This window comes from Lynx rufus, unplaced genomic scaffold, assembly GCF_022079265.1.
Source record: "Lynx rufus isolate CCGP_SWC_20201006 ecotype Redwood Valley unplaced genomic scaffold, mLynRuf1.p SCAF_2, whole genome shotgun sequence".
NCBI lineage: Eukaryota > Metazoa > Chordata > Mammalia > Carnivora > Felidae > Lynx > Lynx rufus.
This window is the reverse complement of record NW_025814834.1, coordinates 115,973,379-115,989,200: the sequence shown is the minus strand read 5'-3', so window position 1 is coordinate 115,989,200 and position 15,822 is coordinate 115,973,379. Positions and strand designations below refer to the sequence as shown.

At 48.4% G+C, this 15,822-nt stretch overlaps 1 protein-coding gene and 1 pseudogene across 2 annotated transcripts; both read right to left on the bottom strand.

Moving 5' to 3' along the window:
- Window positions 1–1,915: 1,915 nt before the first annotated feature.
- On the bottom strand, window positions 1,916–11,540 carry THEM5 (thioesterase superfamily member 5). 2 transcript variants are annotated; one of them, XM_047085731.1, is made up of 6 exons: window positions 10,697–11,540; window positions 9,328–9,529; window positions 7,981–8,119; window positions 3,789–3,899; window positions 3,336–3,460; window positions 2,903–3,033 (listed from the first exon to the last, which is right to left on the bottom strand). In XM_047085731.1, exons 1-6 carry the CDS (start codon window positions 10,817–10,819, stop codon window positions 2,990–2,992), a joined length of 744 nt encoding a protein of 247 aa, XP_046941687.1. In that variant the 5' UTR covers window positions 10,820–11,540; the 3' UTR covers window positions 2,903–2,989. The 2 variants fall into 2 exon arrangements, with proteins under 2 accessions (XP_046941688.1, XP_046941687.1); XM_047085732.1 differs by lacking the exon at window positions 3,336–3,460 and having other exon boundaries at window positions 1,916–3,033.
- Window positions 11,541–14,552: 3,012 nt separating this feature from the next.
- Window positions 14,553–14,929, bottom strand: LOC124515261 (golgin subfamily A member 7-like; annotated as a pseudogene).
- Between the last annotated feature and the right edge of the window lie 893 nt (window positions 14,930–15,822).

Genomic DNA, 15,822 nt, shown 5'->3' with positions numbered 1-15,822 from the left:
CACCAATCTTTGACCCATTATTCAAGATTGGTGGCTTAGAAAGTGTGTGGTCTAATTACTAGAAAGAGAACCTGATTTCCCTACCTCCCCACCACTGCTGACTTTGTGTACAACTCTCTGGCCCTGTTCCATGCCACAAAAGGGTCCATTCTCTCTGATCCCCTGAATCCCCAGCCCCAGCCCCAGATCCTGGAACCTCAGCCTAGGCCTGAACTTGAATTCTTCACTTGCCAGGATAAGGGTTTGGGCGTAGACTGTTTGTTTCTCTGATGATCCTCCTCTCAGACTGAGACAGTAGTTGCTGGCTACTCACCAATCCCTTTTCTCTTTCTTCCACAACATATAGTTAGACCATATTCTCCAACCAACCTCCCTTTGCTGTTTATTGGAGCCTCATGACTGAGTTCTGGCAATGGAAATACCTTGAAGCTTGGCCCCCAAACACCTCCCTTGTGATTCTCTCCTCTCCCATCTGGTAACTGGATATCAACACCCAGGATGAGTCTGGAAATTATATGTTGGATATGGCAGAACTTTTGTCAGCCAGATTCCTGAATGACTCCTATACACCAACAACTGGACTTTATGTGCGTAAGAAGTCCATTCTATTTAAGATATGGGTTGTGCTATGGAGCTGTAAAGGTTTACCTGTTTTAGTATTTGGCTTCACCACACCTAATAATTAACAATCATTTGTGATATGCCCTTTGGAATTCTAATTCTTTGGTAAAACTTCTCGAGTCCTTGACCTCTTCCTGGGCATCCCCTGCACCCAGTTGTCTTAACAGAATCCTGCCATCCCTGAGGAGGCTGCTCGGTTTTCCACTTCTCTCATCTGTAGCTCAGATGGAGGTTCTGATTTCTCCTGGGTGACTAGTGCCTCCCCCTGTCTGTAATCTTCTCTATGTCAGACCATTACTCTGGCCATGTTCTCTTTTCTCCTTTACCACTGTTTCCTCACCTGATTTATCAGCCATTGTCCCGTGGTCTTGCCAGCTGGCTCACACCTTCTCCTCACCTCAGGTCAGTGCACTTCCCTGTTTTCCATCAGCACTTGGGCCTTCTTCATGCCTTGGCCCACATGGACCTGGTTGGTTTGTTCTCCTGATCCCCACAGTGGCCTATCCCAATCACTGCCCTTCCTCCAGACCTCTCTCCCCACGGATGGCCTTGCCTCCTGTTTCACCGAGGAAGCTGAGGTGCTCTGGTGTGAATCCTCTCAACCTCCCATTCTGCTTGGTATCAGAGTCACTGATGCTGTTGCCATTTGTGCTCTTGATCCATCTCTAAGACCAGACAGCTGTTCTGTTGGATGATGCCTCTCTTTCTCCTAGAGTTTCAGCCTCTCTCCACTGGCTCCTTCCAAAGCAATTTATAAATACACTCAACCCTCTTTCTTTAAATAACATTGACAACAACAACAACAACAAACAAAATTCTTAGAAAGAATCATCTAGAGTCACTTTGTCATTTCCATCCATTTTTCATTCAACATAATTTGGATTTTGTGCCCACCTTCCGGCAAAGAAGACCTCACCTTCCTTACTGCCAAAGGCAAAGGACTGTTTTTAGTTCTCATCTGTCTTGCTTTCTCTTAAGCATTTGACACTGCTGACCCCTCCCTCTTCAGAATAGTCACTCCTGTCCTATCTTAGGCCTCTAGTGGCTCTTTGGTCCTCTGCCCCAATGTTAACCCTTTGTGTGACCAAAGGTTCTATCTCTGAGCCCTTCCCTATCCTTCATTTCTTTCCTCTCCCCTCCCATCACTCTGTAGACTTCTCTCCCAGCTGTCCTGTGTCAGTTTTCATATTGATGACTTACAAACCGAGTCAGTTGTTCACCAGTCTTCAGTTCCAGACCACAACATCCAGGTTCCTGCTGGTGCTTGCCACGTGGCAAAAGTACCACGGGCACGGCAGGCTCAATGTGTGAGAAACTTAACTCATTGTCTACCCCCACCTCAGAACTGCTCTTCTGTTCTCCCAGCAAGGCCACCCGCCATCCCCAGGCCAGAAACTTGGAGTCATTCTGGAAGATTCTTCTTCACAAATCCAGTACATATAATAAGTGGCAAAGTCTCACACTCTTGTGCGTGTAACATTTTCCATCTCTCTCATTGTCAAAGCTCTGACTCACGACAGAGCCTTCCTATCTCTAGCTAGGGGGTTTGCAGGGGCCTCCTAGCCAGTGTTCCCACCGTCAGGCTTGCTGACTCCCCCTTTACTGCCACCAGAGTCGTCTTCCTAAAAAACAAAACTTTATGTCCGCCCCCTGCCGGCCTCCACGTTAAACCCTTTAAAAGCTTCCTTTTGCCTACAAGACAAAGTTCAAGTTGCATTAGCCAGGTTTGGGAAGGTTTCCATGGTCTGCTCCTGCCCTGCCCTCTTCTCTTTCCCTAAACTCCTGCCCTACTCAAAACCTTGCTCTTCTCCAAAGTCACTCTGCCCTTTTACCCCATTCCTTTGCTTTTACTATCCCTTTTGCCTGGAGAGTCCTCCCCTCCCTTGCTTGCCTGGTGAACACCACTCAAGTTTTGAGACTCAGTTTAAGCACTGCTTCCTCTAGAAAGTGTTTTTTTTTAAATCTCCTTTATAGAGTGAAATTGACCCCTCCCTTTGTGTCTGTACTGCATCCACGGCAGGAGCCAGGGTGGGGTGGCAGGAGCTGAGGGCCCCCTGCTTGTGGCCTGCTGTTGTTCACCTCAGCACCGGGGCTCTGTCTTTGTCTCTCGTTACTGTGTGCTCGGTGCCTCACCCAGGGCCTCGATGTGCAGGTGCTGAAGAAATCTCTTGGTTGGTGATGATGGGAAAGTGGGTGTGTGGGGGGTGCTGGCAGGATCTTGGCTTCCCACTACAGAAGGGTCTTAGCCTGAGAAGGAGTTGTGAATCTTTATTTACTCAGAGGAAAGTGCCCTCTTCTTCATCTCACCAGTCACTTCCTGGAGACACCTCCTTGCTCTGCAGTGGGTCCTGAGCAGGCACAGTGACTGTCACTGGGACAATTCCTCTTCCAGCTGCAGCTGAAGGAAAACACCTGCAGGAGAAGGGCAAGCTGAGTGGCAGGAGCTGGATGTGGTGCACGGAGCATTTGCATCCTGTTATCTAGTACCCGATCCTGTCCTTGTGGTACAGGTCCGGCCACTCATACATAGAAAAAAAAAAAAAAATCCTAGCCGGGTTCTCCCTCATTTCATCAGAGTCTACAGCAGGTGCCCATTCCCACTCTAAAAAGCTGGACCTCAGTTTGGGACCGGATCCTCAGTATTCTTCCTTCCATTTGTCCTGAGGGTGATGGTGGCAGGACAGAGTCTGGGCTGAGGCTGAGAACCTCCTTACCTGAGGACTTGGCATAGACTCTCTGCTGGTCCCTGCTCTGGGCGATGCAGGACATGTAAAGCTTCTGGTCCTCGATCTTTTCCACGTCAACATTCAGCACAGCCAGAGAGCCCACAGGGATCAAACTGAAAGAGGGCGTGGCTTAGTCCAGCCGTCATGTGGCTTAGCCCAGCCTAAACCTGGCCACCATCCCTTCACTCCTCTTCACTTCATCCTTCTCTTCAACCCACCCTGCCCCAAGAAACAAGTGGCCCAGGGCTCAGGGCCCATTTGCAGGCTCCTGGAATCTGATGGGAGAGGCTGTGCTCTGGCCAGGGACTAGAGGAACAGCTTAGCAGCAACTGGGGGAGGAGAGCGGCAGACAGGGCTCCTGCACCCAACACTGAGGATGGCCAGCCCTCAGTGATAAAAAAAGGTGTGACTTTGGCCGACATCTCAAGGATTCATACTTACTTTTTGAACCTGATGTTGAGGCTTAGTGTGAACAGCCCCTCTCCAGCCAGGTAAGCAGTTTTAGAGAAGGTCTCATCCATCATGGCGGCCAGGGACCCTCCATGTGCAAACCTGGGGGTGGGGAGAATAAGGCCTGGGCTATGGGCCTCCCTCTGACCCCAACCCTGCCCATGGAACCACCTTGCCTGTACCTTTCTCCAGGACGGGAAAGGAAACAGAGTAGGATCCCAGCTGATCAAACTGGCCAAAGTCACTTCAGCCTTTCTCCCGTGTTGCTTCAGCATGTTAGCACCCCCTGACACAATTATCTTATTTTGCCAGGAAAATGTTGGGCTTTTTTTTTTTTTTTCTGATAAAGTTCATGGAAAAACATTTTTCTGATTCATCACCTAACTGCTGGCAGCAATTGCCATCATTTGGAAAGGTGCGCTCATACAGGGGAGGGGAAAGTCCCTGTACTTTTTGGCTTGGGCTTGGAGGCGCAGCCTGGGGTCAGCCCCCACCTTATCTGTCACTATAGCCAGTGCCAGGGTCAAGCCTGCATTTTCAAGGTGGCTAAATGTGAAATGTGACCTCTGCCCTCTCTAGTGCCTTCCGAGCAGCCAGTAGGCTGCCTGCAGAAAGGGCCTGCTTCAGCAGGATGTGCAAACTCTTGATTTACTTAAAGTGAGAGAAATGTTCATTCTTATGTAAACTGACCTGCATGCCAGAGCTACTTCACTGTTGGTGAGGTTGGCGAACATAGAAGGGTGTCCAACTCTAACAGCACAAAACGGATTCAGGGTTCTCATTTTCAAAAGCCTGGTTCTCCATGGACCAGCCCAGCTGCCCCACTGTGCTAGCATGGATTCCTCTCCTGTTCTCACCACCAGGAGGGGAGAGAGCTGGGGGCCATGGAACCACACACCCACCTGGTTTGACTCCACCTCTCACTACCTGTTTGATCTTGAGCAAGTTGCTAAATAAATAGTTGAGCTGCTAAATTGCTAAGCTGTTCTGAGCCTGTTTTTCCACTATAATTTGTGAATAAAAAGAATTCCTATTAAGGGGCCTGGGTGGCTCTGTTGGTTGAGTGTCCGACTTTGGACACTTCCGGTGATGATGTCTTGGTTTGTGGGTTTGAGCCCCGTGTCAGGCTCTGTGCTGACAGCTCAGAGCCTGGAGCCTGCTTCAGATTCTGTGTCTCCCTTTCTCTCTGCCCTTCCCCTGTTCACACTCTGTCTCTCTCTCTCTCAAAAATGAATAAATATTAAAAAAATTGAATAAAAATAATTCCTATCTCATCAGATTACATGAGGTAATGTTTACAAAATCCCTCGTGTACCTCCACATTGCTTGAAAGAGGGATAAAGGAGTTGATGCTGAAGAACCCCAAACCCACTCTTTCCTTATCCTCACTGGCCAGGCAGGGGCCCATTGGCAAGTGTGTGGATTCTGCAGGATAGCCCTTGGCCAGCCGGTAACCTACCCCTCCTAATTGCCTATGGGCTGGGTGGGTACTTATGACAAGATAGAAAATATATATTGGTGTCTGCCTCTGATTCCTGACACAGTGCTGCTGAAACTCTCGTAATTTCCTGGGTGATGGGACTGTCTTGTTCTATTGAAGCAACTCTGGGCGTGCTCCTGGATGGCTCCTGGATGGGGGCTGTCCCCAGAAAGACCAAGCTATGATTAAAATCTTGGCACTCTCACCTTCCCCTACCCCATTCTCTCAAGAAGGGAGGAGGGCTAGAAATGGAGTAAATGACGGATCATGCCTGTGTGAGGAAGCCTCCATAAAATCCCAATGGTGCAGGGTTTGGAAAGCTTCCAGGGTGGTGAACGCAGGCACAGTAGGAGGGTGATGCAGTCTGACTCCACAGGGACAGAAGCTCCTGCATGCATTGGGGACCCTCCCAGACCTTGCCCATGAACATGCTTCATCTGACCATTCTTCAGTATCCTTTATCAGACCCTTTAATAAACTGGTAAACATAAGTGGTCCCTGGAGTTCTGTAAGCCTCTCTAGCGAAGTAATTGAACGTGAGGAGGTGCTAGTAGGAACCTCCAAATTGTAACTGTAGGGGCCAACGCAAGCCACCACAAGATGGGCCAGTTTGACACGAAGATTATTTTAAATAATTTTTTAAATGTTTTTAAAATGTTTATTTATTTTTGAGAGAGAGACAGAGTGTAAGCAGGGGAAGAGCGCAGAGAGAGGGAGACACAGAATTGGAAGCAAGCTCTGGGCTCCGAGCTGTCAGCACAGAGCCCGATGAGGGGCTCAAACTCACGAACCATGAGATCATGACCTGAGCCGAAGTTGGACGCTCAACCGACTGAGCCACCCAGGCGCCCCTATACACTATTACGTTTGATTTCCTCTTGTTCATCTGTCTCACATCAATATGATTCCTCATCCAGCTAGAAGGACTCTTGAAGGCAGCAGGAAATTCTTGCTCCCCAACATAGCCAAATCAGACAGAAGTCGTGGGAGCCTGGGGGACTGCTACTTGTGATTGACATCTGAAGTGGGGGGCAGGCCTGTGGACTAGCCCTTACTCTGAGGGATCTGATGCTCTCTCCAGATAGATGGTGTCAGAATAGAGTTAAATTGCAGGACACCCAGCTGGTGTCACAGAATTGCTTGGTGTGGGGAAAAGCCTTCACCCGTGTGGTGATAAGAAGTGTCAGAAGTAAAGTGTCCTGTGTGAGCAGTAAGGAGACACATAGGAGAGAAAGAAATGGTAGAGGAGAGCTGGGTTTTTCCCTACAGAGTAGACCGAACTGGGTGTTTCTTTCTATTCAGTACTAATCTCTTCTCTGGACCCCTCAACCTACTGACCTCAGTGTTGGATGGTCCTCCTCTGTCTCTCCTGCCCCACATCCATGAGCCCCTAAATAAAAGCTACACTTCACCCCCTACTTGGGGTTTTCCTCTTTAGAAGGAAGGGGATCCCTGACCTGTGCAGGGCTCTGACCTAGTCCCCCAGTGTCAGCATGCATTAGTATGAAAACCAGTGTCCCCATGGAAGACCGCTTTTGTATTGCCAAGGCGACCAAGGGCTACAGTCTGAAACCATGGCCTGTGGAGGTGCTGACATCGATTAAGATCTCCGATGGGGCACCTGGGTGGCTTAGTCGGTTAAGTGTCCGACTTCGGCTCAGGTCATGATCTCATGGTCCGTGAGTTTGAGCCCCATGTGAGGCTCTGTACTGACAGCTCAGAGCCTGGAGCCTGCTTTGGATTCTGTGACTCCCTCTCTCTCTGACCCTCCCCTGTTCATGTTCTGTCTCTTTCTGTCTCAAAAATAAATAAACATTAAAAAAACCCAAATCTCTGAATTTAACGGCTACTGAGTCCCTCTCAGGCCTTGGGACCCTAGAGCTGCCTCCCCCTTTCTCCCTCTGCCTTGCAGGGACTCTGGCACCAACAGCTTTCAGCGATTGTTTAAAGAAGGAACAGTGACAGAGCAGAAGGCAAACAACCACGGAATTAGTGGCACAGTGGCCTTGGGCAAGAGGCTCAAGGCTAGCTTGATTTCCCTTGTGGAATTTATGTCTAGCAGTCTATTCCAAGTTTGAAGACAGCAGAACACAATAGAGAGATCGGTGGACCCAGATTAGAGTCCTGATCTGTCCTTGATTACCCGTGCTCCTGCGGGCAAGTTACCTTACCTCTGTGTGCCTCAGTTTGTCCACGGGTAAAATATGAAGTTTGGGTAGATGGTGTCTGATAGCTATATTGTGCTGTATGGTTCATGAGTATATACAATATTATATAGTTTTCAGCCACTTAGGCAGTTGGATATTACTGCCCCAGGTTTCAGGTAATGAGGCTGAAAGCCAGAAGTTAAACTGCCTGCTTGGGGTGCAAAGGCCAGCAAGGCAGAGCAGGACTGGAAGTCTGGCTCCACATCTTGTCCTCTTCCAAGGTCACCACACCCTTCTCTCAAAGTGGGCCCCCAAACCACCTTCTTATTGGGAAATATTCAGATCTCCATAAGGAGGCTCTCCTTGTCTGAACAATGGGGACTGGAGCAGACAACCCAGGATGCCCTCCCAGGCATGATGTTGAGACAGAAGCCCAGTGCCCACTACCCCCACCCAGCTCCTTAAGGAGAGGTACAGACTCCAGGGCCTGGTGTGTGGCTAATCCATCAACTGAGCAAGCCCAGGAAGCAGCTGAGGACATCCACCCAGGCCTTACCCTGGGGCCCCCTCCAGGTAGGGGCCAGGTTGGAAAAGACAGATGGACTTCTTCTTGGATGGGTGGAAAAAAATGACATACTCGTAGCCTTGTCCTTCCACTTGGAGGCACCTGGTAAAGATGCGCCAGTCGCTTTTGTCTGGGGAGAGACGGGAAGGGCTGTAGCTGGAGGGGGAGTTCGTGATTGTATGGGGCCCGTTGGGATGCAGGGCCAGCCATTCAGCACCATGTCTGGAGCCCTGTCTCAGGCACAGGGTCTAGGAGAGAACCAGAGGACACCCAGGCTCTGCAATCTGAGAGTGGAGACAGAGCCCTCTTCTCAGGGATCCCTCAGTCTGGAAGGAGGAATAGTCAGGAAGTTCCCTGGCTGAGTGTAGAGATAGGATCAGGACCAGATTAAGACTTTAACAGATCTTAAACACTGAAAATTTAAAATGTAACATGTAATTCATATATAATTCAAAATAACAAACAGTAAAATACTAAACATAGTCAAATAGGAGTGCTGGCTGGCTCAGTTGGTAGAGCATGTGACTCTTGGTCTCAGGCTTATGAGTTCAAGCCCCATATGTGTGTAGAGATTACTTAAAAATAAAATCTTTAAAAAACCCAAAAAGTAAAATAAGTGCAGAAAAGTCTACCAAAGTTCTGGGTTTTTTCCCCCCCCAGAAAGACAACGACAACAACTACATCCTTTTTTTGATGAGTACCAAGTTCTTCGAAAAAAAAAATTATTTTGGTGACCCTGCCTTGTTTGTGACATAAACCTAAAGGTCATCTGTCTACTGGACCACCCATTCATGAGTAGGCAGGAAAACCACATATGTGAATGAGACAAGAAAATAGGGACACCCTCTGACACACACATATGCATGCACACACAAGAAGAAAGACGAAGGTGGAAAGTTCTATCCATCTGGTGGGTGTTTTGGGAGACTGGCTATGGGCCCAGTAGAACAAGGATGGTATGCCAAGGCCTGCAGTGAGGGTGGGGACTGGGTGGAGAGGACGACTTGGGATAAGGCTTGACAATACGGAAGAACACCAGGTAAGAAGGCAGAGGGCAGGGGGGCTGCTCTTGGCTGGGAGCAAAGGTAGCCACTTGATTATATTCTCTTGGATGGGAGGTGGGGAGCTAGAGACCAGAGAGCATACTCTTCTTTTCGCCACCTGCTGGGGCTGAAAGTATAAGGAGTGGGGCAGACACAGAAAGGACTTCCAGCTGAGAACTGGAAGGGAGTTTGTGTATCTCCTTCCTGAGGGTGGAGAGTCAGTGCAGGGCAAGGGATTGGCTGAACCCCCAGGTGGGCTGGGTGTGCCCAGGGGTCCTCCCAGACCAGCCCTTACCTGAGGTAGCTGCTAACCCGAATGGGAGCTTGAGCCCCTGGATGTGGTCTCTGTTGGACTTGAAGGAGGGTAGTTTGATCCAGCCATCAGTCTTGGTCTTCTCCAGAAATTCCTGGTACAAGTTCAGCATGTCTGGACACCAGCTGGCATTGGGAAGGGCATAATCCTTCAAATCCGTCTTCTCCAGGCAGAATCTTGAAACCTGGGCAACAAAATCAGGGAGACCAAACAGCTTCCTGGGCGAGGGAGGCTGCTGCTTGGGCTGTGAGACCTGTAAGTGATTTGCTCCTGGGTTCCTGGCTCCTCAAGCCCTTCCACCAGTGTTGACATACAAGAAACAGCCCATTTTCCTTGTAGGGGGTTTGGGGACACCTGTGGGTGACTGGCAAGGAGATGCTAAACTGTAAAGGAAGGGGAAAAAAAGGAACCAGGGCTGACAGGTAGAGGCATACTGCTGTGTGGCGGTCCCGTTTAAAACCTGTGAACTCTCCTTTGAGGCTGAGAACTGCTAGTCTGAGCCCCATTGTACAAATGGGGAGACTGAGGAAATATGGCTAAAGTTTCAGGGAATAAAACTTCCCATAATAGCGAATACTGCTCCTATTAATTGAAGCTTGTGAGCGTGAGAACTGATGGTCAGACTAGAGCCTGTTCTGAGACACTGTCTACCCTACAGGATGCGACCACAGCTGTTGAAGACCACTATTACCACCCCCACACCTGAGGGGCTACTCCAGCTCTGACTATAGCTGTGAGTGTGCCTGGGCAGAGTAGTTCCTTTGAAACACGGTTTTGGCACCCACAGAAGTGTGATACCATCTGCGAGACAACGTGAGCCCTCTATGGCATTGAAGGCTCACGGGTCAGTCACTGCTCTGGGCAGTAGGCCAGCTGCTTTGCCAAACCACACACAGACCCCTCCATCTGGAACCCCCCAACTCAGCTGCAGTGGTCTGTGTGCCACAGAAGGAAAGTGACTTGTTGGTGGCCACACAAGATTCAGACCAGGACAAAAGTGTCCTAGTGGTTTTAGTTTTGGATCCTGGCTCCTTGGTTTCTTTGTCTTCCTTCCTCCCCACCTTCCTCCCTCCTTCCCTTCATTCCTTCCTTCTGTAATCTCTGGGCCCAACATGGGGCTCAAACTCATGACCCCAACATCTAGAGTCGCATGCTCTACCAACTGAGCCAGCCAGGAGCCCCTTGATCTGGGTATTCCAAGAGCACCTTCCCTTTGCCAAATCAAATAGCTTCCCACTACACTGCCCACCTGCCCATCCATGATCTGGGAAGTGGAAATTTGGAGTGCTCTTTATGCCTTAAGCCCCCAAGAGAAGGGTCGCCTGCCTGGCTGAGCTGGGAACTTACTCACCAGGGAGTCTGTGGAGGATCCAAACGCTGAGGTGCGGTTGAGTCTGGGCAGGACGTGGGGGGCTCCAGGAAGGACTCTGTGGTGGCCAAGTCTTATTACTGCCTGGAAGCCTCTCCTTATCATGGCTGAGTGTGAGGATTGGGGCTGGTGGGGCTGCTGGCAGGCTCTTAAGGAAGCAGCAAAGTGAGTGAGTGCTCTTTAGCTGCACCCTGGTGCTGTTGGTACAGCCAACTCTAAGACAAGTCTCTCTCCCCTTCTGTCACAAGGTTTTCATCAGCAAGCTTCTGCAGATGATTAGGCAAGATGGGGCTGGTTTGACACAACACCCACAGATGCTTGGGGCCTTTAGCTGGTCCCAAGCCCCACCCAGCACTTGGGGAGGGGCCAATGCTGTTTGGGCATGAAGGTTTAACAGGACTGGCCTGAGTCCAGAAAGAAGTATTTGTTAACGAGGCAAAAAAAATACATAAAGAAATAACATATGGTACATGGAGCCTCAGAGGGCTGCCCTGAAGTGTTTGGGGAACAATCCAAGAAGATCCCCAGAATGATAATGGAGGTCTGTCTCTTGATTGGAGGATGTTGGGGGAGGGTCTGTGTGTGTTGGTGGTGGAGCCTTTGGGGCATGTGGTCTGCAGCAAGACCACGAAAGCCCTAGTATGGTCCTGGCCCTCAGAGAACCACCTCACAGCTCTCAGTTGCCCCTTCTGATATCCCAGATAAGGGGTGGCACGGAGAAGCCTCCACCTGCTGGTCCCTCGTGGGGATACACACGAGAAGGGGAAGATTTTAGAAGCAGAGACAGAAAATCATTTGGATGGGGCTCAGTCAGTTGAGTGGCTGACTTTGGCTCAGGTCATGATCTCACGGTCTGTGAGTTTGAGCCCCGCGTCGGACTCTGTGCTGACAGCTCAGAGCCTGGAGCCTGCTTTGGATTCTGTCTCCCTCTTTCTTTGCTCCTTCCCCGCTCATGCTCTGTCTCTCTCTCTCTCTGTCAAAAATAAATAAACATTAAAAAATTAAAAAAAAAAAGGAAATTATTTGGAAGGAAGCAGCTTAGCCAAGGTGCTCTCATGCTTTGGGAACCCCAGGGAAGAGGCTGTGTGCTGAGGGTGAGGTGGGGAGATGGGCAGTGGTGGCCTTGTCACTGGCAAGCCTGGAAGAGAGGCGGCTTTCAGGGGAAAGGTGGGAAGAGTGTTCAGCCAGTGTCTGCAGGCCTGTGGGCTTTTTTGGTGATGATATTTGTTCTGTTGAATTAAAACTGCCAGTTTTCAACTATAAGTCCCAGTTTTTAGTTCACTGGAGAAAAGCATGTTCTGAAGGTCAGAACTGTGCGAAGGTAGATGATGATGATGGTGGTGGTGGTGATGATGATGGTGGTGATGGTGATGATGGTGGTGGTGGTGGTGATGATGATGGTGGTGGTGGTGATGATGATGATGATGGTGATGGTGGTGGTGACGATGGTGGTGATGGTGATGATGATGGTGGTGGTGGTGGTGATGATGATGGTGGTGGTGGTGATGGTGGTGGTGGTGGTGGTGGTGATGATGGTGGTGGTGATGATGATGATGGTGATGGTGGCGGTGATGATGGTGGTGATGGTGATGATGATGGTGGTGGTGGTGGTGATGATGATGGTGGTGATGGTGATGATGATGGTGGTGGTGGTGGTGGTGATGATGATGGTGGTGGTGGTGGTGATGATGATGGTGGTGATGGTGATGATGATGGTGGTGGTCGTGGTGATGATGATAATGATGTGGTGGTGGTGATGACGGTGATGGTGGTGGTGGTGGTGATGATGATGGTGGTGGAGATGATGATGATGATGGTGATGGTGGTGGTGAGTTTTGGCAGTTTCTGAAAGACCAAACAGATTTAATAGGGAAGTTTACAGATTTTGTCCCACCTGCTTTCTGTGTTTGGCTGCCCCAGAAGACTAGAATATAAATATTTTCATTATGTCCTGTGAAGGTTTTTTTGCTTGTTTATTTGTTTAAGAAAAGTTTTACTGGGGCACCTGGGTAGCTCAGTTGGCTGAGTGTCTGACTTTCAGTTCAGGTCATGGTCTCGCGGTTCGTGAATTTGAGCCCCGTGTCAGGCTCTGTGCTGACAGCTCAGAGCCTGGAGCCTCCTTCAGATTCTGTGTCTCCCTCTCTCTCTGCCCCTCCCCTGCTCATGCTCTGTCTCTCCCTCTCTCTCAAAAATAAATAAACATTAAAAATTTTTTTTTAAATTAAAAAAAGAAAAGCTTTACTAATGTGTTATTATTTCAGTAAAGTTATTGCAACAGGTGTAAAAGGCATACATTATCACAGGCTATAAAGTAACAAAGGAATTTTATACAATTAAAATATTACACAGACTGATGGGATTTACTGAATAACTAACAGATCCATAAAGGAAACCAAGTCTGAAATATGAAATCCAGTAGCACCTAGAGTATCTCTGAAAGTAAAACTTTTAACTGTTTCATTCTTTCCTAATATATTTTTTAACTTTCTCCCAAATACAGTGCTCTCAAACCCCAAAGATGAATGAAGGGCGTAATAAACCCTGAAACCAAAAACATATCGCCAGAAGAACTATAAACACGGACTCGGACTTAAGAGTTTTAGTTGGAACTCACTGAACTTACTGTACTTGAACCAATCCTAGGATTTCTGTGCACTGAATACTGTATATGAGGAAGGTCTCTCAATCATAAGGTTTGCCAATAGGGACAAGTTAAAAATTAGGAATATACGGTATTATTCCTATCAAATATTTTTTTCATAATTTATGTTTATAACAAAACTATAATTAAAATATTTATTATACTTGCTTATTACACATTCAGGGACAGGGCAGGGACATTTATGTGTTTGATAGTTTAGCATCCACTTTATTGTGCTTACTTATTTTTGTAAGGAACACGCAACACATACTACATCCTCCCAACATTCAAGGTAATGCAATAGCAAAATTCTCCAAAGAAAAATAACTGGAAATTGCACTAAATACTGTTTTAATTAGGAATAATTGCTATAACAAAACAAATAACATTATGCATTATTTTTCCAATGAGCTTCAGTTGGAGAAACTGAACAGCAGAAATCGATCTTTAAGATTTTGGTCATGCAAAACTGGTAATTCTCTGAGATCTGGGAGATGCGTCAGCAAAACCACAGACACAGCCTACCTTTCACCAAAATCCTGGAGAAAAGTATTTTCTGACTTTGGGGGAAAGAAGACTGAACGCTGGCTAAGATGGGACTTGCTGAAGTCTCGAGCCACCTGGGAAGCTGGCCCCAGGAATGAGAGAACCACCATCCTGGTGGCAGATGAGAAATTAGCTTTGTGTTGAGCTGCCTAATGGCTTATTTTAACAGCTGTAAAAAAAATATTTTTTTACATTTATTTATTTTTGAGAGAGAGCACAAGTCGGGGAGGGGCAGAGAGAGGGGGAGACACAGAATCTGAAGCAGGCTCCAGGTGATGAGCTGTCAGCATAGAGTCCAACACAGGGCTCAAACTCACAAGCCATGAGATCATGACCCGAGCTGAAGTTGGCCGCCCAACCGACGGAGCCACCTAGGTGCCCCTCAATGGCTTTGAATAAAAAAAAAAAGTGAAATGCTTCATTGTGTTTTCTCAGAAACTAATAAAAAGATTACAGAGTCCTACACAGTTTGGAGACACAAAGTGGATGCTGAGTGACTAGAGGTCACTCCAGGTGTGGAATTTTAGAAAGTTAGTCCTTGGGGTAAATGGCGCCGTTGCTCTGGCAGCAGAGAGGAGGTAGGGGACACTCTGTGATCGGCCAGTGGATAGATGAGGGTCCCAGCTGGAGGAGCGATCTTTAGTTCTAGGTTTATCTCCCACTGCTCACACCTCTGTCTTCATAAATGGTGATGTCAATAACTCGAAGTCTTCTCTCAATAGGATCTGTCGGGGGAGGCCTTGGAAAGCATATATCTTCTCACTCTCCTACTGGGACGCTGTCTCCAGAACCTTCTCATAATGGGTTTCCATGCATAAGAATATGGGGAAGCCAAAACAGCCTTCAAGATGTGATTGGCCCCCAAGCTTCTCTGCTTCTGCATAAAGGTTACTTAGAGTTCGAATTGTTTTTTCAAACTGCTGCCTATCAATCCGGCTCTCCTTGGTCTGGAGCTGGCAGTGTGTGGTGCTGCCGTCGTCTTGCTGAATGAATACCTTCCCAGACACTGGCGCCTGCCGCGACCTCATGGCGAGGACTGGCTGGGCCTGCCGCCTCCTCGGCCCTCCAGCGGCAGTCACACCGCCTATGTTGTCCTGTTCTGTGAATGTTTGAATGAAATTTATTCAAAGATGCGGAAACCAGGTTTCTCATCGTTTCAAGTCTCTGGGTCTAGCCAAAAATGCCAACATTTAAAATGCAGACTTTTACACAAAACAGGTCGAGGATCTCCAGATAAGTAGAAGGATCTGGGAACAAGTCACCTTTATGCCTATGCAGCAGCTGTTGGCTGGAGCCAGACGTCATGCCCTCTGGCTCGTCCCAGGCCTCTCCTGGTACCTGGCATCCCTCCATTCCCTTGCCAGTCTCTATGTGTGATACTTGATTGGGAGGATGGGACTCGAGGAGGAAACAGGAGAGAAAAGAGGAATCTTAAAGAGGGTACATGGACTGTAGAGGAATCGGAGGAAAAGGGGAGTAGGAAGAAGGAGGGGCCTGATTCCAGGAAGGTTATCAGGAGCCTCAGGTTGGCAGGTTTATCCTGATTCCAGGAAGAATCAATAGCTGAACCTGAGAAAAGAAATCCTTGTTTCGTTGCCCGAAAGCTACGTGGGACCTGGCTAACCACCCATGCACAGCCAGACTTCCCTTGTAGATGGTACACCCCAGTGGGATCAGCATCTCTTGTTGCCTGACTAGAAAAGTAACACCGTCTGTGAAGTAATAGAAAATATATATAGTGGTCTCTGCCCCTGGTTCCTGAACACAGCTCCTAAATCCATAGGAATTTTCTGGGTGATAGGAATGTCTTTTGTTCTAATGAGGCAACTCTGGATAATGAGTCTCCTGATAGCTTCAGGATGGGGGCCAGTCACCAAAAAGACCAAACCAGAATTAAAAGCTTGGAACTTCCAGTCCCTGT

Coding starts and splice junctions, on each gene's coding strand:
- THEM5 (XM_047085731.1), bottom strand. CDS start 10,819: ATGATAAGGAGAGGCTTCCAGGCAGTAATAAGACTTGGCCACCACAGA. Junction 8,120..9,327: donor CGGGTTAGCAGCTACCTCAG/GTAAGGGCTGGT, acceptor GTCTCTCCCCAG/ACAAAAGCGACTGGCGCATC. Junction 3,461..3,788: donor CTCAACATCAGGTTCAAAAA/GTAAGTATGAAT, acceptor GCCCTCTTTCAG/TTTGATCCCTGTGGGCTCTC.